Raw genomic sequence first — 25,773 nt, forward strand, 5'->3', positions numbered from 1 at the left:
TTTTAAAAAATAATCCCGTTCACACATAAAGGCAGAAATGAAGGAAAACGCTGCTATGAACATGCCAAAGCAGCAGGTGGCGCTAGATTCCTAACCGTGCAGAAATGTTGGCCAATCAGAAGTCTAGAAGCCTCGGTGGGAAAAAGTAAACAAAGCTGGGGCATAGAAGCAGAACCGAGTCGTATGTGTGGAGGGACAGTAACTGTGTGTATATGTAAGCATTTAAACACTGCAGAGAGTACAATTAACAGTAACAGTATTGTAGAAATTCATTTCACCGAAACAATAACGTGGCGCACAGTGTGACGCATGCACCAGTTTATTGTATTTCCAGACTTGCTTTCGGCACAATTTACAGTGCACGCTACTCTGTTTTTTGTCAGACTTGAAATAGCCGAAATACCTTCACACTACGGAACTTCTATGGCTCTTCCGTTCGACAATCTCTCCGGCATTGGAACCATCATCTGTTTTCTCTTCGGTCACGCTCGGTTGATTTTTCTAGTCGGTACACTCATTTCCTCCATTACCCGCTGGCTGCTTCCCAAACAAACACACGTGCGGCTTGGCACTTGTGCTGTACGTAACAAGTCACGCGACGTGAAGCTGCGGCTGTGATTGGTTCGGCTCTGCGCTACTTAATTTGGATCGGCCGACCTTTTTTTTAAATTTTTTTTTATTTTTTATTTTTTAAGAGGACAAGAGCGGCGAGGTCTATCGCGATAGCTTAATTTCTCTATCGAGTAAAAGTTATATCGCGATAGATATCGTTATCGTTCTATCGCCCAGCTCTAGTTCTACTAGAAATAATCTCCAAGGACAAGCACTATATCCCCCAGTCCTCTGAAATGTTTGTTGAAAAACTACTGCTGGCCTCCAAGTTCTTAATTAATAATAAGCAATCAATTGTAATCAAATAATAATTAAAGTTCTAAAACAGACGTCTTGATATGAAGACTATAATGTCAAAAAGGAATTTGACATTAATAACGTCCTGCACTATAGTTTCATAAGTAGCTAAATCAATAATTTTGACCCATATTAAAAATATAAAGACAAAGTATGGAGATCACAAAACACTGAGAGGTGGAATCACACCAGTAGTTTAGAGTTTCAGATTGGATTTGCCAACAAAAGTAAAAATGTACAGCGGTCCCCAACCCCCCGGCCTCGGACCGGTACCGGTCCATGAGTCGTTTGGTACCGGGCCGCGAGAGTTGAGGCTCAGGTGTGAAATGTATGGTTTTCAGGGTTTTTATCGGTTTTCAGCGTTATTTTGTTATCGTTTTTATCATTAACTCGGTTTTCCTGGGTCTTTTCACGTGTGTTATGAATAAATCTTCTTTTTTCCGTACCAGTACTAGTTTTATCCGCGACACCTTAAAGGCCGGTCCGTGAAAATATTGTCGGGCATAAACCGGTCCGTGGCGCAAAAAAGGTTGGAGACCGCTGCTGTAGTATCTAACAATGTACCCTTCGTCTCTCCATCTCTGTGCTAAAACCGTGCCTCACTGACATGCTGTACCACTCTGCACTTATTACTATCATGTCCCTTACACACTGGGAAGGAATGGCTTTAGATGTGTGTGAGTTTATCTATGCATGAGAGAGACGGTTATAAGACAGAGAAAGAGACAGAGAGAGGGGAGTGGAGGAAAGGGGAGGAGCGCAGAGGCGTTGCTGAGCCTTCATTTATTCTGAATAAAGCCATGATGAGGATTGCCTGGGGACGACATCCCAGGCAGAAACAGACACGCTTCCCTTTGTTCAGAGGGGATCCCTTGGGAAGGGAGGGAGAGAGGCACACATGAAGTCTCAACAATAAACCTTCTGAGGGTAAAAAGTATGCAGCAGTAAGAGGATGTGTTTTTCTGTGTAATGTCGATATGTGTGTTTGCATGGAACCGGGGAGGCATAAACAGACGGGGTGGGGTGGGCCCCAGTCTGTCCCGCTGCCTCTTTTGTCTCCTGAAACAAACCCTTTAAACCAACTCTGCACCACCACAAAAAGACTGAAAACAACAACGAGAGTAAACAAGGAACCTCCCTCCTGTCTCCAAATGGATTCAAATCCTCTTTCCCTGTGGTGACTGCTGATGAGAGTATAATTAAATACAGCACTGTGTCGACTGAGACGAGTGGTACAGACGGCCATTCACACCACAGCACGTTTATTCATAGCCTGTGGTCGGATCAGAACAATTCAAGTTGAATTTACTAATAGTGTAATCGTGTAGTGTAGGATTCTTTTTCTTTATTATGTCTGATGAAGCTACACAATAACACGCTCAATGGTGGCTTACAAAAAACCTGAGCTGAAGGGAGTGGCTTCTAAACATTCAGAGATGTTTCCTTTAGGATGCCATCATGTAACACAAAGGAGACACATTGCCTTCTGTCAGCTGAGACTCTCCCAGAACTAGTTTGTTGCCCAGGCAGGCGGGGGCATCTGTTAGTCACTGCCAGCTCTGACAGGCTAGAGCAGACGAAGGCTTTAGGCAATTTTACTGCCTTTCTCCACCAGGGGTCAGTGTGGGCAGCTGAAAGGAGCCCTGACCATACTTGAGGCGTGGGTGGATGGAGAGAGGTGGAAAGGAGAGAAGTAAGGGAGTAAAGATATAGCAATCTATGTTTCATGCTGGGGAGAAAGACATACAGAAAGGAGGAAGAGGAGGGAGGTTGGGGCTTTAATGACACTTTTTTCCTGCTCTGGCTGGAGCCCTGGAAAGGCCGAGGTGTGTTGTGGAATGTGCAAGACAGCGGCTAAGTGGGTGTGGCGAGAAGGAAGGCTAACCTTGTTGTGCCATAAGGCACTCATGTATGGACAAGAGGCTGAAAATGAAAATGAATCAGAAGAAAACTCACATGGGAACTGCATTACCTTTTAACAATAGAGGCTTGTGCTTGTTTATAATATAGTATCAGTAAGACCACCAATACAAACATCCATGTTACTAAAATTAGCAGCACTGACTCACTTCTACAAGGAATCACGGGGAATTTGTGAACTTCTTTCCCATTTTTGACCTAAATTTAGTCTCTAAGGTTTATATAGATTGCTCCACCGTTAGAATTTACTTAGAATTTTCTCTGAAACCAAAAAGATAAATTTGTGCAATTTCCACATTATTTCTAACAAACTACTTCAAGCTGCTGCCCGATTAATTTGACAACCCATATTAGCATGTTGATTTATTTATATTTATCAAGGACAATGGAAATCAAGATTGTAAAAGCCAAAAGCTGAAAACTTAGCGGTCCACCCTCTTAACTCAATATGGTCACTCCAAAACCAGTGGGTGACAATTACCATTTATATACATTGATCTCAGTCAGGGAAAGCAAGGTAGCACTACTTGCCCAGTGAAATCAAAAAATAAACATCAATTTCAAAGCAAAAGATTTCTTTCCCTTTGCATCTCAAACAGCGCTCTTCATCATAGCCTGTCTCATCTCTCTCCGTCTCTTAAAAATTACTGCCATATTGTTGTCGCTGGAAGCAGCCTTAACTCTGAATGACTATGAGTCCAGTGAAATCTGAAGTGTGTCTCATTTCTGCTGGTGTATCTGTCCTGATTTAAGCTTGTCACAATGTAAAGTCAGCAGCTTTTTCTGGTGTCTATGTGTGAGCATTGTGGATAAACCTCTCGTATTTGACAAGAAACTGATAAGAGACAAGAGACTAGCGAGGTAGACAAGCTGCTGCTGGCTCTGCTTTCACTGCTCTGAGATCAGTTACCATCTGCACCTACTGTTAGCAAGTAAACAAGCTTCTGTGATTTCTCATCTTTGCATATAAGTTTGATCTTATTAGCCTTATAAGGAAAACTGAAGTCAATATCAGTGTTATACACTATACAGTGTTATATACTAGATTGATAGAAACTTTGTTTTCATGGTTGCATTCTTCTTACAAGTAATAAACCCAACTTTTCTCTGAAAAATAAATATTCAATTTTGAAATCCAGCAGCAATATACCAGCAACATAATACTGTCACTCCACTGTGTTCATGTGCTTAGAAATCACAAAACTAACAGCAACACTCACAGCCTACTGTTTAATTCTGAAACTATATGGGTCCCCTCTGCAGTGCTATTCTGCACATGTACTGAGCAACCTTATTACAATGAAATGTGAAGGAGAACAGGGTCACAGCGCAGTCCCAGCAGTGTTCATGCTCTCCTCAAATGTCAGCGCACTGCCGCAGGAACCCAAACAAACAGAGGCAGGCTGAGATGCAGCCGGATGCAGACACAAAGACAATGAAAACCATCAAGGATAGTTAAAGAGCTGGCAGATGATTGTGGCTCTTTTCTTGTTCAGTTTCACACACACACACACACACACACACACACACACACACACACACACACACACACACACACACACACACACACACACACACACACACACACACTTTGCTGCAGTTCTGCTGACTAGCAGAAAGGCAAGCCAACATGACTGTGGGTGTAACCTAGGCACTTCCTGTTCAGAAGGAAGTCTTGAAGTTACACTACACTCATCACTGCTGGTTGGAGATCCTGCTCCACCCTCTGTAAAATCATGACTGTCATATTGCTTGTTCAAGCCACCACTTTTACCTCATGTGAAAGGCTCTGCACCCTTTAATGCCATACCCTATGAAAAGCTGCTGCCAATTCTGGCTTTCTCAACCAGCTACTGTGGTCTTAGGTCTTATTTCATGGTTTGAATAATTGAGTTTTCAACGCTGAGGTTGCCAGAGCAGAACACAGCTTTTATGTTTCACAAACTGAAGCAGTAAAGCAGGCTTATTTTGGGCTCTTTCCTGCTCTACATTATGAAACCAAAACATTTCTTTTTCGTGTACAAGCTGCCACTTTCGACTCATCTGAAAACTTGTCTGCACCTCTCCAAGTAGCTAGCGCCATCTTCTCGTAGACTTGCATTTCTCCTGAGTGTGGACAGACTGATAAGCAGCTGCAACTTACGTGCTGTTGATAATCTGGAACCTCTCTCCCTTCTTGAAGCTGAGGTCATCTTCTGTCCGTGCCTCGTAGTCATAAAGTGCCACAAAGAGGGTGACTCCTGCAGGAGGGACCAAACCATAGTGTCAGCGCTAGGAGGATTAGCAAGAAAATCAAGTTTAAAATTACACTCTGAACTGAAATGAGCTGCAACAACAGCTCCTTCACAATGAGGATAAAGGAACAACTGTGTGAAGTACATTGTATGGTAGCAGATCTTTTTAAACTTTTAAAATCAGAACAACATGACTTTTTAGATGCAACTCCTAGAAGGTAAAAATTAAAGATCTTGTACAAGAACTTCAGCCGAATGGGTGAAGACAAAAGCAGAAAAAATGGAACTATTTGATTGATTGTATACTATTGTATGGTACTAAGGAGGTTCTTAAAATATATTAAAACTATTTTTTGGTTGGCAGTTGGAACTGTTTAGCCTGAGGTAGTAGAGACTGACTGTACATACACTAGGATAGGTTCTGCTGTAGCTCCGTAATGTCCGTTCAAAGCTTTTTCTAACATAGTCACGATCCAAATCCTCTTTAACATGTTCAGTGTTGATGAGACTCCTTCTACACACAAGTACTGCCGTCACTTTCTGTGTATATAATCAAGTGCTCTTTGAGGATAGACTGTTAGAATGTTTAGCCCTTAACTCCCTTCGCAGCATTAATTTCACCGATAACCACAAAATGCTGAAGATTCTTGAAAGAAGATCAAGGAGGAGATACGATGCTGCCAACCATGGCTAAATTGGAAAGAGCGATGGACAACAGCACCGTCCATCTTTCCAGAGAGACATTGATCGATTGCACTGGGTTGAAGTCCAATGACTAAATCAGAAACAGACAAAAACGAGCTAAAAAGATACAAGTTCAGTTTCTGTACAATCATGGTGTGTGGTGGATGTGAATACTGGATCATCTGAAAGATAAAACATAAACATTGAAATATCAGATAGAAACCTTGTTTTATAATGGTTTCAAACCATCAAACCGACACGTCAGACACAAACTAAATCCACCAGCTTCCTGCAGTTTACCACAAGTTATATTTATGACCTTCTAATACCTTTGTTAATGCCACTATGGTTAAGCAATTTGACAAAGCAATAATATTTGGTTCATGTAGTTCATTGCAGGCTTGCCCATGTCCTTGTCACCGTGGAAATTTTGTATGTAGGCTATCAATTTAGGCTAATATGTTAGAGCTGCTTGACCTGGAATTGCTGCTTTTCACTGATTTGATTCCTTCTGTGCCAGGATCGAAACCCTTGAGCAATATTTTGAGATTAATTTTAAATTGTAATGTTAGAAGAAAAAGCTGTATGTTGATTCCTGCTTCTCAGGTCTTAGCATTCTGAATATTTGAAGACCTGATTTACCAGTTAAGTCCTTATTTTTAGATTATTGTCTTCATCTTTTTAAGGATTCGGGAAGGCTTTTAGTCTAAAAGAACCAGCGAGTCTTAATCATACAGATCACGTTTACTCTGTGACACTATATGCTTTATATTTGTAGACTAACTTTTGCAGAATCAATATTCTCCTCCACCAGTTTTGTTAATTTACCTCTTATCACAGATGTAAGAAAGAACAGTATCCTTTAAATATCTATCTCAGCACTGTTTTCTGACCCTTACACACCTTTTATAGAATATGTTATTGGATAACAGGAGGTCAACAATAAAAAGAGACTAAGGAAGAAAGAAATTCAAACTGGTACAGTAATAAAAAAGCAATAGAAGAAACAATCAAAAAGGCATTTTGTCTAGACACTGGCTCAGTCAAATTCTGGCAACATTGTGACATGGAGTGATCTTTGCTTACCTTTAATTGAAGCTAAAACCCACACAGAACTGCTAAAACTGCTACAAGATAGTTTCAAAGTGTTGGCAAAAGTTCAAAATTGACCTTACAAGCCAGAGCTCCTGCTTGCCTAAAGCAAATCCACCACTTCAATTAGATAAAGCTGACAGTAATGTGAATGTAGCAGCAGGGCAGCCAAAGGTCTGACATTGAATTGTCCAGTGACAGAAGCTTGAATATGGACTTACTTCAATCCAGCCTGACTCCCATCAGACTGGCTAAAACTCGAGATAAAGACCAGTGGCCTGCAAAACCTTTTCAGCCATGCCAGCATTATCTCAACGACTCCACACAGACAAGACTGAAAACATCAAGCTGGCTGAAATAGAGCAGAAGTTGTTGTTTTCCCTTTCAAAAGCCATTACAAAGTGACTTTTATGAACAAATCTCGAATGCCTTTCTGCTTCTCTGTTTGTCACACCAAACTGCAATAATCCTGACAACAAGGCAGGTGTTGTGGAAAGTTCAACTGGAAAACCTCGCAATGTGTGAAACGAAAGCAGTTAATGTAATGCTTTCAATGTCCAAATAACGATTCTACTGACTGGGACTGAGTCAAATGAATGCAACGACTTGGATAAGTGAGAGCAAAACAACCTGCTTATACAATATGAGTACTTATTAATACAGTGTGAAACCCTTACTCTGTCTTTACACTGTATTTGTAATGTTACTTATAACAGATACAACTTCGAAATCTAAAGTTGTTAACAGTAACATCTGAAAGGTTGAAACATCATTTTTATAACAGGCTTTACATGGCAGAATCTGTAATCTAGCTGTGTTTGTATTTTCTATAACATTTTACCACAAATAAAACAGATTAAACAGTTACCTCCTCCTAACCTGCTGATATCATTAGCTGCTATTAGCCCATTCTGCATCTATTAATGTGGGTATATAATGCTTTGATATTTGCTGAGTTTACCCATTTTTTGGTTAACATTACATAAAGCAGAAAATGATACTTGAGGTAATTTACAAACAACCCCATAATTTGTACAGAAAAGTAGCTGTAGCTCGATTGCACCATCTGGAGCACAGTTGAACACACATGCGAGTGGCATAATATGGCAAGTTGGTAACTACTTTGTGAAATACATTGATGGAAAGTTTTCCTCTTTCAATATTAGGTGAACATACTTCACGTAGATATGCAGAGAAAAAGCAAAAATCTAGTTCTGGTAAGTTATAGAAAGAAAATTGTTTTCTGCTGACTTTTTAGTGGATATATATAATGTCACTTACAGAGCGTGATATTTTATTAATTTCAACATATTGGCGGATGTTCTTTTTTCTTGAAACACATAAAACATAAAGGTAAGTGTAGTTCTTTATTGTTCCAAACACATATGCCACCAACAAGGAAGCCCTCTGGTGGACAAGCTATACAACGTCAACACACATAACATAGTTGAAGGGTGTTTCTTATTTCTTCTTTTTTTAAATTTAATGGCTATTACTGATACTGATAGACTGACAAACAGATAATATCAAACAGACCATTTTTCAATGCTATTTGAATGATTGTCTTTCGCCAATTAAAAAACTACTGCGATGACGGAGATACCTCTTATGGGAGGTTAAAGTACAGACAAGAACATGTAAACAGCCATACGTTACCATACGCATGCACGCAAAGCTCCTGAAAGTTGAACAAGAAAGTTGGTCTTTGAACTGGAATTTATCTTAACGACAGACAAAAACTTCTCTGATTATCTGGATGCTCATCTTTCTTCCACCATTTCATCAACTGTAACTGTAATGATATTATCAATAACAAATGATGGCTCCAGTTATGAAAATAAGACCCCAAATCAAATATTATCTTTTAACAGCTCGGAAATCCAATTTTAGTTTCGCTCCATTTGTCTCGCCTCGTAACAGGTCTCAGGTCTGAGACGACAGCAGCTGTTTGATGCTGTGGAGTGTTTGACATATGAAAGCTGAACAGGCAATTCTTTAGAGTCCACTTACACCGGCTTGATAATTCAAGTAATTTCTCATCAGAGTCTCATCAAACGGATTCTTTGTCAGGAGGCAGCAGTGATATGAAGAGGCTTGTTGTGGCGCTCTGGGTGATGGAACTGCAGATAAAGAGGACCTGCTGTTACTTATGTGAAAAACCAACACAGATGTGAGAGGAGACCTTTAAAAAGAGTGTTTGATTGAAACACTCGAGTTCTCCAACCGAACAACATCAACAAAACCTTCAAGCCAGAACAGCTGTTTGTGGTGTTTGAATGTTCGATTAGGTCAGCAGAGGTGAGCGCCAACTATAAACTAGTTTATCGATCAGAGTTGTCTGTTGCGATGCCACTCAATTAGTTACATAAGACCATGGTACTAGCCGAAAGTTTCCATTTGGGGAGAATGACATCAGCAAAAGATCAACTGATCAATAAGATTTCAGATACCAGCTCCACTGAAGGGGCTGACTGGGGCTGAGGAGAATGAGCTAGGCAGCTGCGTTATAACAAGGCTTTAAAGGGAAGGCCGGCTTACATCCAAATTTCTCCCACCAGGAGAAAATTAAAGAGCTAAACCCCTCTCTGCTTCTCTACCACCGTGTGGATTTGGATTATACAGAGCAGAAAAATAATCCACACTTTCAGGGAGTGTTCTGCTAAGTTGAGTGGAAATGCAGAGTTCCTCTGCATAGCAGCCTGGACTCAATCAAACACAAAGGATATCCTGAGTAGGAATATTCCCTACCTAAACAATGAAACCGGCACACAAAGGCCGGTGCTAATGCCAGTCGGACATTCCTGACATGGCCGGGCTGGGGTCGGACTGTCGAGGTTTTTGGGATGTTATGGGAAGTCTTTAACAGCAAGAGAAACCCCTCTTAGTTTGCTTTTGCATATGGAGGCGTATGCCTGTGGGTGGCTGTGAGCACAACACTATTACTAGGCCCAGTCAGCACCTTAATTGTGTGGGACTGAAACAAAAAGAACTAACACTCACACTTCAGGCTGTGATGGAAATCCTTCCCGTCTTCTGTCAAGCAATAAAGAGTATTTTCTCCAAGAAATTTGTTATTTACTCCCTCTATGTTGCTTGTTTGCAAAATACCATTTGTCTCTCAGCAGCATTGTCCTCACACTTCACATGACAGGACTGCTCAGATGCGAAAGCAAAGATGGAACAAGGATATGATCAGTTTTCTGCTTCTCTTCTGCAGTGATTTTCTAAGGGAGAGTTGCTCTTTTTATATGTCACACTATTCCCAAATGGTAACTAACAACTACAAACACAGTCTAATCTGTTTGCCACTGAGCAGATCTGCAAAAGAAGCTGAATATAAAGGTTTTTTTGCCCTATATCACAGCAGTGGTGACAGGCAAGCTCTGCTCTTTGTTTTCCCATTCTGTTATCATCCAAGTCCAGGGATCAAAACTGGCTGTTGTGAGCAGAGTCATCAAAGTCTTGATACGCTTCAAATGAACTTGAATTGTCTGGCATCCTCATGGCAGAATTGCAGTGGGAAAGTGGTATTCTTTGTCCCACTTGTTAATGTTAATGATACAAAGAAGTTCAAAAGACACAATTCATGGAGATAATGGTGGCCAAGGGAGGCGTTTTCAACCCACAGTGAAAGGGACGACTTTTTGTCTTCCCTGTTAATGTGCTTTTAGAATTTAGAAAATATAACTTATAAAATATAACTAAATGCTTTTTAAAACTGAAGAGAGACATTGCAGTCATATTTGTTGGGATCCTAAAGTCTGAAGCACCGTTGGATTTTATACTTCACTGTTGTAAAAGTTCAATTAGCTTCAACTCTGACTTTGTTTGGCGTTGACCTTCCAATTTGCAACTAATAAGATCACAGCTGTCCACGATGTAACCCGTGATAAACTTGTGATAGATGAAAAGGTTATTGTCTCTGTGTTTGAGTCCTCAGAAGCCTACGACAACACCGTCATGTTCTGCCACGATCTTAGCTGGAACACTACAGCATCCAACAACAACACTAATACCTGTCGACAGACATACTAGAAACTTCAGTCAGTTTCCTTTGCAGGGTAAATTGGCATACCAGCACTGTGTTTAATCACAAATTTAGGGCAAAGTTTTAGAGCACATGAAAAAATGTTTTAATAAAAGATTTGGTAATTAATGGAGGGTTTATGACTGTACGGAGATGAAAGGAAATAACTAAGGCTTCATTTATAATTTAAAACTGAACCTAAACCTTTTGTGCATAGGTAAAGCACAGGTGTAGTGTAAGGACGGCACTGGTACAATGTAGGTAAGGTAAGGTGTAGGTACAGCACAGATAAAAACAGTCAAGGCGCAACAGGAGATGTATACATCTGTGTACTTGCCACAGCACTTGCCACTCACTTGTACACCACTTGCATTTAATCATCACTTATTGTTATTTTTTTCCCAGCCTCCCGACCCCAACCACCAGCAGGTTACGGCTGATTGATGTCCCTTCCTGAGCCTGGTTCTACAGGAGGTTTCTTCCTGTTAAAAAGGAGTTTTTCCTTCCCACTGTTGCCAGTGCTTGGACAAAGAGGGCCGTCTAATTTTCTCTGTATTACTGTAAAGTCTTTACCTTACAATATAAAGCTCCTTGAAATGACTGTTGCTATGATTTAGCCCTTTGTAAATATAATCACATTGAATTGAACTAAATTGAATTGGTAAAGCTCTGGATATTGATAAATCAACCTTAAGTACCAACGCTCTTTCATGTCAAAGTTGTTTAGACATGCGAGGTACCCTGCTGGCCTGCCTGTGCAGGTACATTCATTAGTACTGTGACAAAGTGGAAAACCCATCAAGATGAGGATGGCAATATAAATTAGGTATAAAGAAGGGAATTTTGACAGCACTGCTTAGTCTCCCTACACTGGGATCTTCAACAAATGGATCTACGTTTCTGAAGCTAACATGCACGTGCTCAGGGTTTATAGCTCAGGGAAAAAAACCCTAATCAGGACAGGTCTTACAGCAAATGCTAAGCATACTGTATATTACTGTGCAATTAATATATATATATTGAATCACTTTTCATTACTTTCACATTCAGAAATAAAAATTGTGATTCCTTTACCTGTTCCACCCCGGGTCCTCAGCGTTCCCGTGTGTGAGGAAGTGCTGACTCCCCCGAAGACGGTCATCCCCTGTCCTACAGGAGCATGGAAGTTGTTGTAGTTGGGGATGGCGGTGACCCCGAAGTTGGGGTAGTGCTGTGGCGTGGGGTCGGCCCCATAGCGGTAGCCCGCTCCCTGGGAGATGCTGTTGTCTCGGTCATCTGTGAGTTTGGTTGCCTCCTTATCCTTGCATTGCACACAGCCCATTATCTATAATCTGTTCACGACACAGAAACAAGAGGCATTTTTTGAGTTTGGATAATAACTGTTGACTGGAGTGACAGGTCATTAAAAACAAAATGACTGCAGCTAACCAAAAGAAACCCATCCAACTGATTATATAAGTAATAAGGAATGAAATGTAATAATGAGCAAGGGAAATAAACACGCTACAAGAGCCTTAATTCAGGCAATAAATAAAAATTATATACTTTCAACCTGATGGGTGGATCGATAGGATGAGCTGGAGAACAGAGCTTAGCCACACTCCACAACAAACAGAACTGAAGCCATCGCTCTGTTAAAAGGTTTTAGTTCACACCATTTTCTCTACAGCTGAGATCCTTCCACTGATTAGCACTCTGGTCTGAGACACGGGGACCTTTTTTTACATAGCCTGACATACAGCTTGGTCTCTGGATGAGTCACACAAACAGTGTTTCTCTTTTATGGCCAGGAAGAAAAACAGCTCCTATCACATTGACGGTGCGGAGGCACAGAGCCATGCTGTCAATGTCACCTCGTCAATCTTAATGGATAGCTGTAGGAGGATGGAGAGTCGGCGATTGGACGCTAGTTTTATCACAGAGCCTCCTAATCAAAGTCAGTAACAATCTTCACCTGTCTTTCATGTGCTCGAAGATTTCTGTACCTATAAATCTCAGTTCATGCATCCCTGCCTCTAGCTTACAAGTAAGATTGGTCAGTATTGAAAGCAGCTCACTCTTCTTACCCAATTTAGTATATTCCTAAATAAATAAATAAAAAACATCTAATTGTTTCCTTAAAGGAAAAAATCTATAAATATAAGACTATTGGAATGGAACATAAGAAAGAATGAGCAATAAATCTTGTCTCTCCTTGGAAAACAAAATCCTGATCAGGCCTTAAGCTCTGGCCTGTTACATGAAAATATATATTCACTTCCTGTTTCTTTTTAAACCCTAGTTTCCTTCTGTCTTTTGCCTCCAGTGACTGCAGAAAAGAATTTAATTTATTCACTTGTGAAAAGAGAATATTAAATAAGGAGTGTAGGATTCCCCTCCTTCTTCCCATGATCCATGATCTACAGCAGGGGTGGGGAACTCCAGGCCTCGAGAGCCGGTGTCCTGCAGGTTTTCGATGTGTCCTTGATCCAACACAGCTGATTCAAATGACTAAATTGCCTCCTCAACATGGCTTGAAGTTCTCCAGAGGCCTGGTAATGAACTAATCATTTGACCCAGGGTGATATCTAAAACCTGCAGGACACCGGGCCCTTGAGCTCTAGAGTTCCCCACCCCTGATCTACAGCAGCAAGTGGATCACAGATCATAGGAAGGAATATGAGTCTTCTATCAATCGATAATGTCCCTGATAAACAGGATACTGTGACACAGATAGACAGAACCACATCATGAACCATTATAGCCAACGACTAAGAAAAACTGCTGAGGATATTTAACTTTTCTAGGAGAATAATCTCTTGCAGTTTCAACGTGTCTCCCAGCATCACCTTCACACCCGATTTGATGTGAATTTTCCTCATCTGCTTAGACAGAGTGTCAAAAAACTTGTTGAGCACATTCATGTTGCCTAGGGGAAGAACCATTTTCACTTTGAACTGATAATGACCTTTCCACTGGTATTCTACCCCAGGACAAGTTTACACTGTCAGTCTTATTTTCATGCTTTTGTTGTTTCTGCTGTTCAGATACCAGGGTGCTTTGATACTGCCTGTCTTGTATCTCACTGAGGGTTGGATTCTGACAGATTACTGTTAGGTTTATACCTATCACTGTTCATGGATATGAAAAGTTAAAACTGACCAAACTGATCCGTGAGACTTGAAAGTGACAGTGAAGTGACTGTCTGAGCTCTAGAACAATGGACATTACAAAATTCACTTTCTTTCCTTAAGATCAGGGATGCCCAACTCGAGGCCTTAAGGACTGGTGTCCTGCAGGTTTTAGATACCACCCTGGGTCAACACACCTGAATCAAATGATTAGTTCATTACCAGGCCTCTAGAAAACTTCAAGACATGTTAAGGAGGTAATTTAGCTATTTAAATCAGCTGTGTTGGATCAAGAACACATCTAAAACTTGCAGGAGACGGGCCCTTGAAGCCTGCAGTTGGACAACCTCTGCTTAAGATGCTCTACCAGGCACGTACTGTGTCCGTGTTCAGTTGCAGCTTGTTTGCTGGTCTCTCTTCCTTCAGTTCTGCCTTCAGTAAGCAAAAATCATGCTCTTTTGGGATGAGATCAGGTCAATGAGTTGGTCATTGAAGTATATCCCATTTCTTTGTCAGTAGCCCTTAACAATGACACACCTCCTTTAACATCTCCTTAACTTCTCCTTCAAAACCAAAGAAGAAAACTGTCTATTGTGGTCTTTCAGGCCTTTTGGCGCTCTTGCCAGTACTTTTGAGAATGTATTAGATGGTTGATATTCCCAGTCAAAAATTTCTACTATTGGTCTGACGGTTGTTGTTGGTGTTGCGTTCCCACATAGCAGACAGGTCTGGCCCGGATGTAGTGTCAAGCCAGCACTGCTGGCTGACTTCTGGCATGGTACGTGTGTTATGTCATCCAAATAGGGGCCAGGCCTGGCATAGATGGCACTGTTTATGTGATGGCATGCCACAGCTGGCCCGATTGTAGTTTGGTTTATGTGGCCCAGGCTCATAGAAAACAGGTCTGGCCCAGATCCGGCATTAAGCCTTCTGACTGACTGGTGTCATGGCAGGGTGTATGTCAACCAGATGTGGGACAGGTCTGGCAATGATGACACTGTTTATGTTCCGATTTTCCTATTTCAGTTAAAAGACCCAAATACCACGTTGCAATACTATACTGCTATGGGCCAACATTTCAAACGCAGGTTTGACAGGTTTGTGAGTGTACACTTTTTCCAAAACGTAGTGAGGGTTTACTCATGTGTACCACCGGGTGGCTGTAACTCAGGAGGTAGAGCAGGTCATCTACTGATTGGAAGGTTAGTGGTTCGATTCCTGGCTCCTCCAGTCTGCATGTCAAGAGTATGAATGTAGTTAGGAAGCGCCCAGTTTAGAGAAAGTGTGTGAATTTGGCATGTTGTATAGAGCACTTTGAGTAATCCGGGAGAGTAGGAAAGACCTATCTAAGAATCAGTTAATTCAGTGTCTAAACAGAGTTTTGTCATGTTACTTTTGTACTATTATGTTCCGGCACATGTTGTTATTACATTGCTTGACACACATTAGGCTGACATCTGGGGCCAGAGCTGAAACTGTTCTGTGCCAGCACAGGGCCGTCATTCTTTGTGGTATGTGTGCCATGTGTAAGCACATTGTGTGGGCCAGATCCGGGCCATACCAATTTTGCTATGTGGGTTGATGTTGGTTTTTCAGAGTATGACCTCCTTCATTTGCATCAACATCTCTTTAGACCTTATGTATAAAATACCTGTAATCCCCCAAACAGTTAAATACTTTTATTATATCTTTTTAACTACGGCTGCAAGTCTGCATCTAAATTAAGTCTTGACTGTTTTAAAATCCAAAAACTGTACCTCGCTAATGACATCAAATCAATTTGGGAAGAAATTCCTGTGATAAAGATAGTTGCACCTTCCTAAGCTTTTTTTTTTTACTGTTAAAGGGGATTTCTTCCTCTCTACTGTCACACGGGCTTCCTCACAGGGGATCATATCATTAATTTCACCCTAATATTGCTGGGCCTTTACCTTACAATAGAAAGTGCCTTAAGAAGACTGTTGTAAACAGTTGTTTTATAAATAAAATGGAATATTCAATCTATGCTTTCGCAATCATGTGGATGCTACATCGGTCCACCGTTATAAGGAGAGAGCTTCCAAGTGCTACCCTCTCCTGGGCTTGACTCTTTGTTGATGCCAGAACAGTGACTAACCATTTAGAACAGGTGCCTCATGCTGACTGACACACTGTGACTATTCTCTTTCAACATAATTATAGACCAGTCCCTCAGATGGCACCAAAGTGCAGACAGAGGCCGAAATGCCTGTCAAGACAATCAGAGGTTGTCACAGCAAGTGGAGGTGTAGAACAGAGACCAGTCTTACTGTAATATTGGTTTGCGTTTAACATCTTCGGCAAAGATATGCCTTTCAAACAAAGTGTTCTGTTTTACTCTTTGTTCTTTCTGTATTGTATTGTATTGTATTGTGTATTATTCATATTAATCAGAATCAGAAATACATTATTAATTCCAAAGGAAATTTTATGCTGTATAATGCCAGATATTATACAAAACACGAAGTGTGGACATCTTCGTTATGTAAGGATGAAAATCAGGAGTGGACAATACCCTTTTCATCCTCTGGCTGAACTTGAGCTGACCTATGCTAAAGCTATGAAACCAGCAGACAGAGTGAATAGAAGGCTATGCATGAAGAAGCAGTGCACCAGCACACTCTGTCAGGGGACGCTGTAATGATCAGTGACAGGACGCAGGGAAGGCAGGGAAGGCTAGGCGACAACAGCAGCAACACTACGCTCAGTGCGAGCCTGTAGAGCATCTCTAATCGTACGCTCCCAGCAGAAGCCAACATCAACTGCTGTGTATTCCGACCCTCTACATAACCCACACTTGGCAGAGGCAGAATCAGATTTTATAGAAGGGAAACCGATGTATTGATCCCTCTGAGCTGGATGGAAAGCTGTTCCTGCTGTTAAACGCTAATCTATGGAGGAAGGATGATGACAGATCAGGTCTATATTCCAGAATGGATGGCTTAGCATTACAGCTGGTCACACAGAGCTCGATGCTTTTGACACATTTTTGCTTCTGATTAAAGGCAGATAAAGAGCGATGACACAGAGAAAAATAGACTTGTAAATGCACTCAATGATGCACACACAGAGCATCTCTCAACATTAATATGCAATATGAAAGCACTATGAAGGCCCTGCTGTCACTCAGAGTGGTAGCAGAAGATACAGACAGTGTAAAGTCAGAGGATTGTTCTTCTATTCTACTTCACTCTGCTGGGATAGAAGCAGCCCTGGCACCTCTTAATTGTTTAGGTTACCTTTATGTTAAATATGTTAAAAGATCCTTTACATTTGAACTTTGCAGGCCGAGTGGGTGAAATAACGTTAATTTATTAAATTAAAGCAATTTTAATCATAGAAATCACATCACTGTTTTAAGATAAACACATGTTTATTGTTGTAGTCATTAAAAAAATGAGAAAAATAACTTTTATAAATAATGGATAACCATAGCTTATGTGTTAGCCAGCTAGCAACAGCAATGAAAAACTTTACAAAACTGAATCTGCCACCAGGTATAAGTATCTCGTGGAAAAATGGTATATTGCCCAACACCAACATGAAGAAAAAGGCACTTACATTGGGCCTTTTTAGCTATATGTTGCTTTCCCCGTGTAGCTGAAATAGCAAACTATGGGATTCCTACTGAGCAGAAGAAAATGGTTGTCTATTTCCACTGGGTACTTTTTTATGCAGTAACTTTTTAATCTATTGGATGTTTGCTGCAGTCAGCTGGTAATATATCTGATAGTATATCAGGTGCAAATGTCAGAAATGGGTTTTCCTCGAAGGAACTCGGAAACAGGGTGAGGAGCTCAGTCACTCAAGGGATTCAATTTCAATTTTATTTATATAACGCCAAATCACAACAACAGTCGCCTCAAGGCGCTTTATATTGTAAGGTAGACCCTACAATAATACATACAGAGAAATGTATTATGATATGGTACTACAAGGTCATTGAGATAAGATGGAGCCTGATTATTTAAGACCTTGTATGTGAGGAGCAGGATTTTGAATTCAATTCTGGATTTAACAGGGAGCCAATGAAGGGAAGCCAAAACAGGAGAACTATGCTATCTCTTTCTGGTCCCTGTCAGTACTCTTGCTGCAGCATTTTGGATTAGCTGAAGGCTTTTCAGGGAGTTTTTAGGACTTCCTGAATATAATGAATTATAGTCGTCCAGCCTAGAAGTAATAAATGCATGAACTAGCTTTTCAGCGTCACTCTGAGAGAGATTTTTATTTCTAATTCTAGAGATGTTGCGCAAATGGAAGAAAGCAGTCTTACATATTTGTTTAATATGTGCATTGAAGGACATATCCTGGACAAAAATCACTCCAAGGTTCCTTACAGTGTTACTGGAGGCCAAGGTAATGCCATACAGAGTAAGAATCTGGTTAGATACCATATTTCTAAGATTTTCGGGGCCGAGTACAGTAACCTCAGTTTTATCTGAATGCTCAGAGACAAGTTGCTGTTCCTCTCCGTTGAAAGGAAAGTCTAGGTTGGTTGGGTATTTGGATAGAAGGCCTCCTAGAAACCTCCTCGCTGAGTTGTTTGGGATTATCAACCATTTAGGAACCCCCGGGCAGACAGAGGACACACTGTCCCTGTGATGACTTGGGAATGCCTAGGTATCCCTCCCACAAGAGCTATAAGCTCTGGCCAGCGACAGGGTGGTTTGGACTGCTGCACCTGTGACCAAACCTGAGATAAGCCATAGAAAGTGGATGGGTGAAAGGTTGGTGGTTGAACAGCTGTTAATTTCATTCAGGTTTAACGATCAATGTCTCATTTACCAGCTGTTCAAAAAAACTGCCAATTATTTTCATGCAGGCACGCTGCCTCTGGCCAGACGTTTGATGCCAGACGTTTGGTAGCTGACAGTTTTTGATGCTCCAGACAGACATAACAAGGCTCGTGGTGACAAATGAAAGAAAAAAAAAAAAGTCTTTGTAACGTGTCAGTTAAAAATGAGCTTCAACAAGATCTTCAGTTCTCCTTGTTATGATTACTTTTTTTTATCCTATTCCGAGAGTACCTTCACTTCTTTGAACGATATTCCCTCATTAGGTATTTTATTGTTATCGAGCAGCCATGAAACTTTGTTTATGTTAAAAATATTTTTAGGCCACAATGCAATTATTCTGCTTTTCTTAAAACTCAAATCAATTAGACCAATCACTGATGCAATCGGATTGCTGGTTCCATGCTGAATGTACTCTGCGTTCCTCCAAAGACAGCCCTGTTTGTCTGGGGCCTTCCTCCATAGCCTGCTGCAGTGGGCCAGGCTCATCACTGACTGCTGTCTTTGAACTGAAGCCCCTTTCATCTCTTTCTTTTCCACTTCCTTCCCTCCTTTTCACACTGCCCTCTCCACTGATTAATTATTCCTCCTCCACAGAAAAAAAAAAAGTCACCTGCTTGCCATAGGGGCTGTTTTGCTGTTTATTCCCTGCAGTGTCTCTTCTCCTCACCCAGAGTGAAGCAGGAGCTGCTATAGAGGTGCCTAATCACTGCCCACCACCAACACAAGGCACTTCTGCAAAATGTCTCTAAAATTTGTTTATTCAACGCAAATTATTTGCCTTTAAAATGAATCTTTACAAGAAAGCAATACAGTTCTCCACGTCCTTGCATGCTACACATCAGACTAAGCACCCCTTCTATATTTCATCCTTATTCAACATGAAATCAATAAACTCTTGGTGAAAATCCAATTACAGAGCAGAACATGACCAGTAGTGGAGTTGGATCTATAATTAGTTAACGCAAAAGGCTATTCATTGGATGGTCAAAATTCATTAGGCTCTTTAATTGGAGCCAAAGACCTAAAGCACCTAAAGATGTGAAGAGCATCATTAAAGGAGTTAAAGGAATGAATATAGATTAACTCGGTGTGAAATATGATTCCTGTTAAAGAAAAGATGGGGGGATAAAGGAGGGCACTGGGGGCTTTGACCAGAGGCACAACCAACCGTGCACTTGGGTAAATAATTCATTGGATGGCTGTGCAGGCCTGAAGGTATGTCACTGTGTTTGGAGGCATCCATTGAAGGCAGCGCTCCCTGACTGCATTCATATTTGATGGGGAGGTGATGGATTGAGGTTCATTAAAATCAGGAGAGGAGGGAGAAGGCTCTGAGTGGTTGAAGTAGATGGAGCTGGAGGACACAATGTTACATTAACCCCTGAGGGAAGGCTTTTTCCTTCCCCTTGAATACTGAAGGGCTTAGGTCAGATCCTAGTGAAACTGTCTAGACTAATGATTGAGAAGAAAGGAAAGTGGTGACTTCTCCAGAGCAAGAATGCGAGCTCCTGTACTTACTCAGTTTAAGGGAGAACAACAAGGAGTAGTCACTCTCTTTTAATGATGACTTATGAAGGAGTTGATAAAGGTAAAAGTGCCCACGACACAACACTCAAGGAACTGGAGTTACCTCCAAGAATGACTGAACTATCAGGCTATAAAATAATTGTCATTTATATACGGTGTACATATTTAACATAATATAAGCTCATACTTAAAGCTGACTCTGACTGCAATCGCACCCTAATATTTCCTGCCTGCTGTGGTTAAATAAAGGCAAAAAGATGCTCAGGAGAGTTAGTGTAAATTCTCTAATCTGACCTACAGTTTATATAGAAATTGCACAGCCAGCAACAATAAAAGTCAAATTAAAGTGCGTTTGCATGAGCTATTTTTCTGCCCCCTGTTAAAAACATCAGTTCATGCGCATTAATACAGCGTGCAATTTCATGCAAATTCATTTTTAAGCTCCCTTGACAATGCTGACCTTTGAGGGAACACAGAGACCCAGAAAGTCTAAAATGTAGGAGGTGTCCGTGACAGCTATCTGACACCGCCCACAAGTAATATGAAGTCCCAACACGAAGCTGCTTGCACCACCTTTTTCTGCAGCTTGCACAGGTTGGTCACTGGTCATTCAACCAAATGTTTAGTTTCTCACTGTTGTAGAACAGATGACACATCACAAAATAACTGTCCACTTCACATCATCTGTGCCCTGAATCAGAGAGACATAGAATCAGAGGTGGGCATGGAGTAATAATGCAGAAGAAAAGGATTACGGGGCCTGGAAGGAGGGCATGAAGCAAAGGAGGAAGAACGGTGGCTCAACCACTGGAGGAAGATGGGGGAGGCAAGTGTGAGACGGAGCTGAAGTGAAGGAGTGAGTCGACAGGGGGGTGGAAAAGAAGGTGGTGAGTGCTGAAATGAATAGACAGAAAGAGAGGAAAATATACGTGGGTGCAGGGGCTTGACAAAGGAGCAGGCTAATGATGGGCTCGGGCTGTCACATGCTGCGCCCGTCTCTGCTGGGGGAAAGCCTTGTCTCTGCCCTCGCAGCGTGCCGTCCCACCGCTGTCATGCAGCGCCCTGTGGAGGGAGGATGTCTGTGCTGGTCAAGGTCAGTCGCTCACACACAGACAGATGGAAGGATGTACTCCCAGGCCTCACTCCATCGCTTCCTGTCTGATTTATTGATATGTACACCAACTATAAGAGTACACCCCTAAACCTGCTTCCCACTAAAGCTGCAGATTACCAAATGCAACCTATCGGGCATAAACATGTGAGCAGCCTCCCGATTTAAGAAGCCAGGTCACTACACTTGAATCAACAGTTCAACCATAATATTTACGCAGCCTTAGTGTCCAGTCACTCTGCTTTTACTCTGCACAAGACTGTGTGAAGCTGTGAAACACTGTTCACTGACGAGGATCTAAGAATAGCCCGGCTGAATGCTCGGCAACCTTAGAGAGTTTATCAGTTATTTAACAGCCGCAATACTGTGTGGGGTTACTGAAAAGGTCCGGTTAAGAAAAATAAATTAGCCATTGCATAGCAAGAATTTGCTCTTGTAAATGCAGCGACCCCAAAATTGCCAGAATCAAAATAAATCAGTGAAGGAAAACTCAATCAGTATTTGTTTTTTTAAATGTATTGCACCAAAAATCATTTTTTAGTTGATATTCTTTCAGTTGGTAATGATTTCATTCCTGAAAACCTCACACTAATTATTTCAATTTAATTTGCTTCTGTATTAACTTACCTATATATTAATTATCCTGTATGTATATACATTAAATTATGAATAATTGAGTTGTTTTTTTTTTTTTTAAATTGTGTATTTATTCCATAATTTACTTATGGCTTTTGTTTTTTTTTTTTAAATTATGTCAACTTTGCATTCTAGTCTTTATATTTGCTTTTATTTGATCTGGATCATCAGTAAAATAATAATCTAACCTTGCTAAAGAACATTTGTTTAATAGGAGTAAAAAAAATGGAATCAATCCCATTCTAATTTGACAATCAATATGATGGACTTAAAAATCACCATGTCTGTGTGGCTTGGAGCTTGGTAGTCCTTATTCAGCTGTGGGTTCACTGAGGTCACCTGCCACATCACAGAGGAATCAATGCTGACACAACAGCACTGCTGCAGCATCTGCGGTCCTTTCCTCCCCCAGCTGCTTAGAGGGTGGCCTCTGCCAGGCTGACCAAACCATTTCACACAGAGCAGGCTCCGTTTTCTAAGGAACCAGGGTAGCAAAGGAAAAATACACACAAGTGACCAAAGACACTTCAGCTGGTTGGGTTTCAAAAGGAACACGTGGAGAAAGCTACTTTTAGCTGGCAATGACTCGGTTATGACTACAGGCCCTGATTAACGACCCAGGAACAAAGCAAGGCAGGATATGTGAAAATATATTTTCACTTGGCATGTGCAGCTGCTACTAGCTTCCCCATTTAAACAGGTAAACTCTCCATTTTGCCCTTAAGTAAGTAGTCATGCAGCGGTTTGGCTTCAGTTTATTTTAAAGAGGTTGGGTGGAGCAGAGTCTGGAAAGCAAAGGGCTTCATAATCGTGTGCTCAGCAGCACTTTGTCTCTGCAGGAGGTCTTCCAGAGGATGCCCCAACCCCCCTTCATTAAAAATCTGACTATCTTGTGAGCTCCTCAGCCTGAACAGGATAACGCCATAGAGGATAAAATGCACTGCTTCGTGGTTCATTTCAGGGTGCAGTATCTCCGCTCTGGTTGGGATTATGAGCTGTGAGCTGTCAAAGCAAGAATAAGCCTTCCTCCTGCCTCTGCTGGGAGAGAGCTGAGACGCAACATGTTTGTCTGCATCCCTTCCTGGTGGGTGAGCGTAGATCACAACAACACAGGTCTCAACTGCATCTCTCCCAGCACTCTCCACATTGTGGAAAAAGGTACATGTCTCTGTCCTCCCTACTCCTGTCAGCATAACCCAGGCTGGGTGGAGCACGCCGTGACACCATTGTGTCAGGGCGGCTCAGCGTCAGAAGCACCGACAGTGATGAAGAGCTGGGAGAAGATGACAGTCGACACCTTGTGATCCTCCAGGGTGGAGACAGAACTCTTAGACTTTGTTAGAAAACGATTATTTTGCTCCAGACATGCTGTGTCTTCAGGTAGGAGCTGAACCTACAAACCCTGAACAGCAACTTTAACAGCAAGTGATTCATCCACTGATCTGTGGATCGCAAGAAAAATCTTGGGTTTTTGTTCCTATTAACCAGGTATATAGGTGTGTAATTTATGTATTTTAGAGAATATGAATGTGTAAAATCCCTTATTTAATTACAACCCTATAATTTATTCATCTCAATAGTCGTAGGTGCTCATTCACGACACTGCATCTTATATGTGTTTTTATGGTTCAGTAATAAAATCTGTTCCAGATGCTCTGTGTTATGTGCTCCTTGTGGTCTGCCTCTGCTTTATTGAACAAGAAAGAAAAAGTTCATGAACCTTCATTAAATGGCATACAAGGTTACAAACATCCCAGCCGCAGGCTCAGAAACACAGGGAGCTGCTTGATGTGAACCCTGCAGACGTGCTGACAGCTGACCTTCTGTTAATAATGCAGCTGTGTCCAGGACTTGACCTGGCAGCCCCCCCACTCTTCCCCTGAGCCCTGAATGAATCAACACCAACACGAGATGCTACGTCTGCTCTCCTCATTGAAATATTCCTCGGCTGCTTGGAGGAAACTGTCAATTAGCTTTCGGTTTTATTCAAGTGCTTTGCTTCAACTGAGCAAGGTAGAAAACCTAACATGTAAATTAGAGATGGACCGATCCGATATTACGTATCGGTATCGGTCCGATACTGACCTTAATTACTGGATCGGATATCGGAGAAAAATAAAAAATGTAATCCGATCCATTAAATATCACGAAAGCACCTCACAAAACTTGCAACACGCCGTAACTCGCCTCAGAACGTTAGCACGTCGGAGCAGTATGCATCACGTGATAGAGAGGCTGTGGCATGCGGGACCTGTTGGTGGTCTGGATAGCATTTGGAGCTTCGCTAGCAACCTGGCATTTCATCTCCGACAAAGTTATCCCCGAGAGAAGTAAAGCAAGTGTGTAAGTCCATCTCTGAATGTTTGTAAAGCATTCCTGCGTTAAGCTTAACAAGCGACTGCCTCTCCTGCTGCTACTTCAATCATGAAACTGCTTAACGATCAGCTGATCGGCTTTTCTGTCGCGAGTCCGTCTCTCTTGTTTGTTTTTGGCCCACTTTGCACCAGAAAGAGGAAACCAGCGGCTGAACAACAGCAGCACGTTTAAGCTTGATCAGCTGTTGTTAGAATGTATTTATTATTACTTTCTACTCCAGGATCTTTTTCTACGTAGCTGACGCTGGTAACTGTGCAGGGGCGGATCTAGCAAAGTTTAGCCAGGGGGGCCGATAGGGCATTAACAGGGAAAAGGGGGCACAAAGACATACTTTTCTTTCTTATTCTCATTTAAAATGTCTAGCTTTTAATAAATAATTATCTGACACCCAAAGTTTTAATTTGATGTAAAATGAATAGAAGTCAATTACTGTATATAGTGACTATTAAGTCTAATATATATACCCTAGTAAGCTATAGTACTTTTTCCTTTGGGAAGGTACCATCTGTGCAGTCTGCAATTTTGTTGAAGAAAGATGTTGAATCTATTTAATATTTCTTGAAAAATAATTGATTTCTGTGCATTTTTTTTTCCACACTGCATCAAATTAAGGTTGATTACGTCGATTAAGCATCATGAGGTGGAGCGTGAGGGGTGGTTCCCTATTTTTTATTTATTTATTTTTGTTGTTGCTGGGAGTTGGAACCCTATTAGTTAGGTTGCTTAATATTTATGCTAAGTACTCTTTAAAATACCAGAATAGGGAGGATGGTGTAGGTTTAAGTTTATTAGATTGATCAGTATTGCTGAACTATGAATTTATTTATTTTTTGCATACAGGTATAACAGAATAGCTTTAGTGTAGTTGTTGTTTTAAACTTGAGTAAACTTAAACTTAAACTTAAAGTTCTTTTATTGGTTTTTAAATGTCTTAATGGTCTTGGGCCTTCTTATCTCTCAGATCTGCTTTTACCATACGAACCCTCGCGGACCCTGAGGTCCTCTGGTACTGGCCTTTTGATTGTCCCTAAAGTCAGGACACATACTCACGGAGAGGCAGCTTTTCAGTGGTATGGTCCTCGTCTGTGGAACAGCCTGCCGGAGGAGCTCAGGGCCGCAGAGAACGTACATGTTTTTAAGAACAGGCTCAAGACCCACCTTTTTAATTTAGCTTTTACTTAGCGTTTATTTATTTTTTATGCTTATTTATTCTATCCTGTTATTCTATTATTAATTTAGGATTTACCTAATATTTCTTGATTTTATTCTTATTCATTTTTTAATCTTCTTACTCTATTTATATTTATATTTATATTGTATCCTGTTCTTATTT

At 41.1% G+C, this 25,773-nt stretch overlaps 1 protein-coding gene across 1 annotated transcript in view; it reads right to left on the reverse strand.

The window, feature by feature from the left end:
* fynb (FYN proto-oncogene, Src family tyrosine kinase b) overlaps positions 1-25,773 on the reverse strand; it is an 87,428-nt gene that overhangs the window by 22,863 nt on the left and 38,792 nt on the right. Inside the window, exons 3-4 of the mRNA XM_085373126.1 lie at positions 11,941-12,197; positions 4,973-5,069 (exon numbers count right to left, since the gene is read on the reverse strand). Of these exons, the coding sequence (XP_085229252.1) occupies positions 4,973-5,069; positions 11,941-12,187 (344 nt within the window). The 5' untranslated portion in view covers positions 12,188-12,197. The remainder of the gene's footprint in view (positions 1-4,972; positions 5,070-11,940; positions 12,198-25,773) is intronic.

This window comes from Diplotaxodon limnothrissa, linkage group LG15 (assembly GCF_057381915.1).
Source record: "Diplotaxodon limnothrissa isolate DT_005_m linkage group LG15, D_limnothrissa_male_GT1.1, whole genome shotgun sequence".
In the NCBI taxonomy this organism is placed as follows: Eukaryota; Metazoa; Chordata; class Actinopteri; order Cichliformes; family Cichlidae; genus Diplotaxodon; species Diplotaxodon limnothrissa.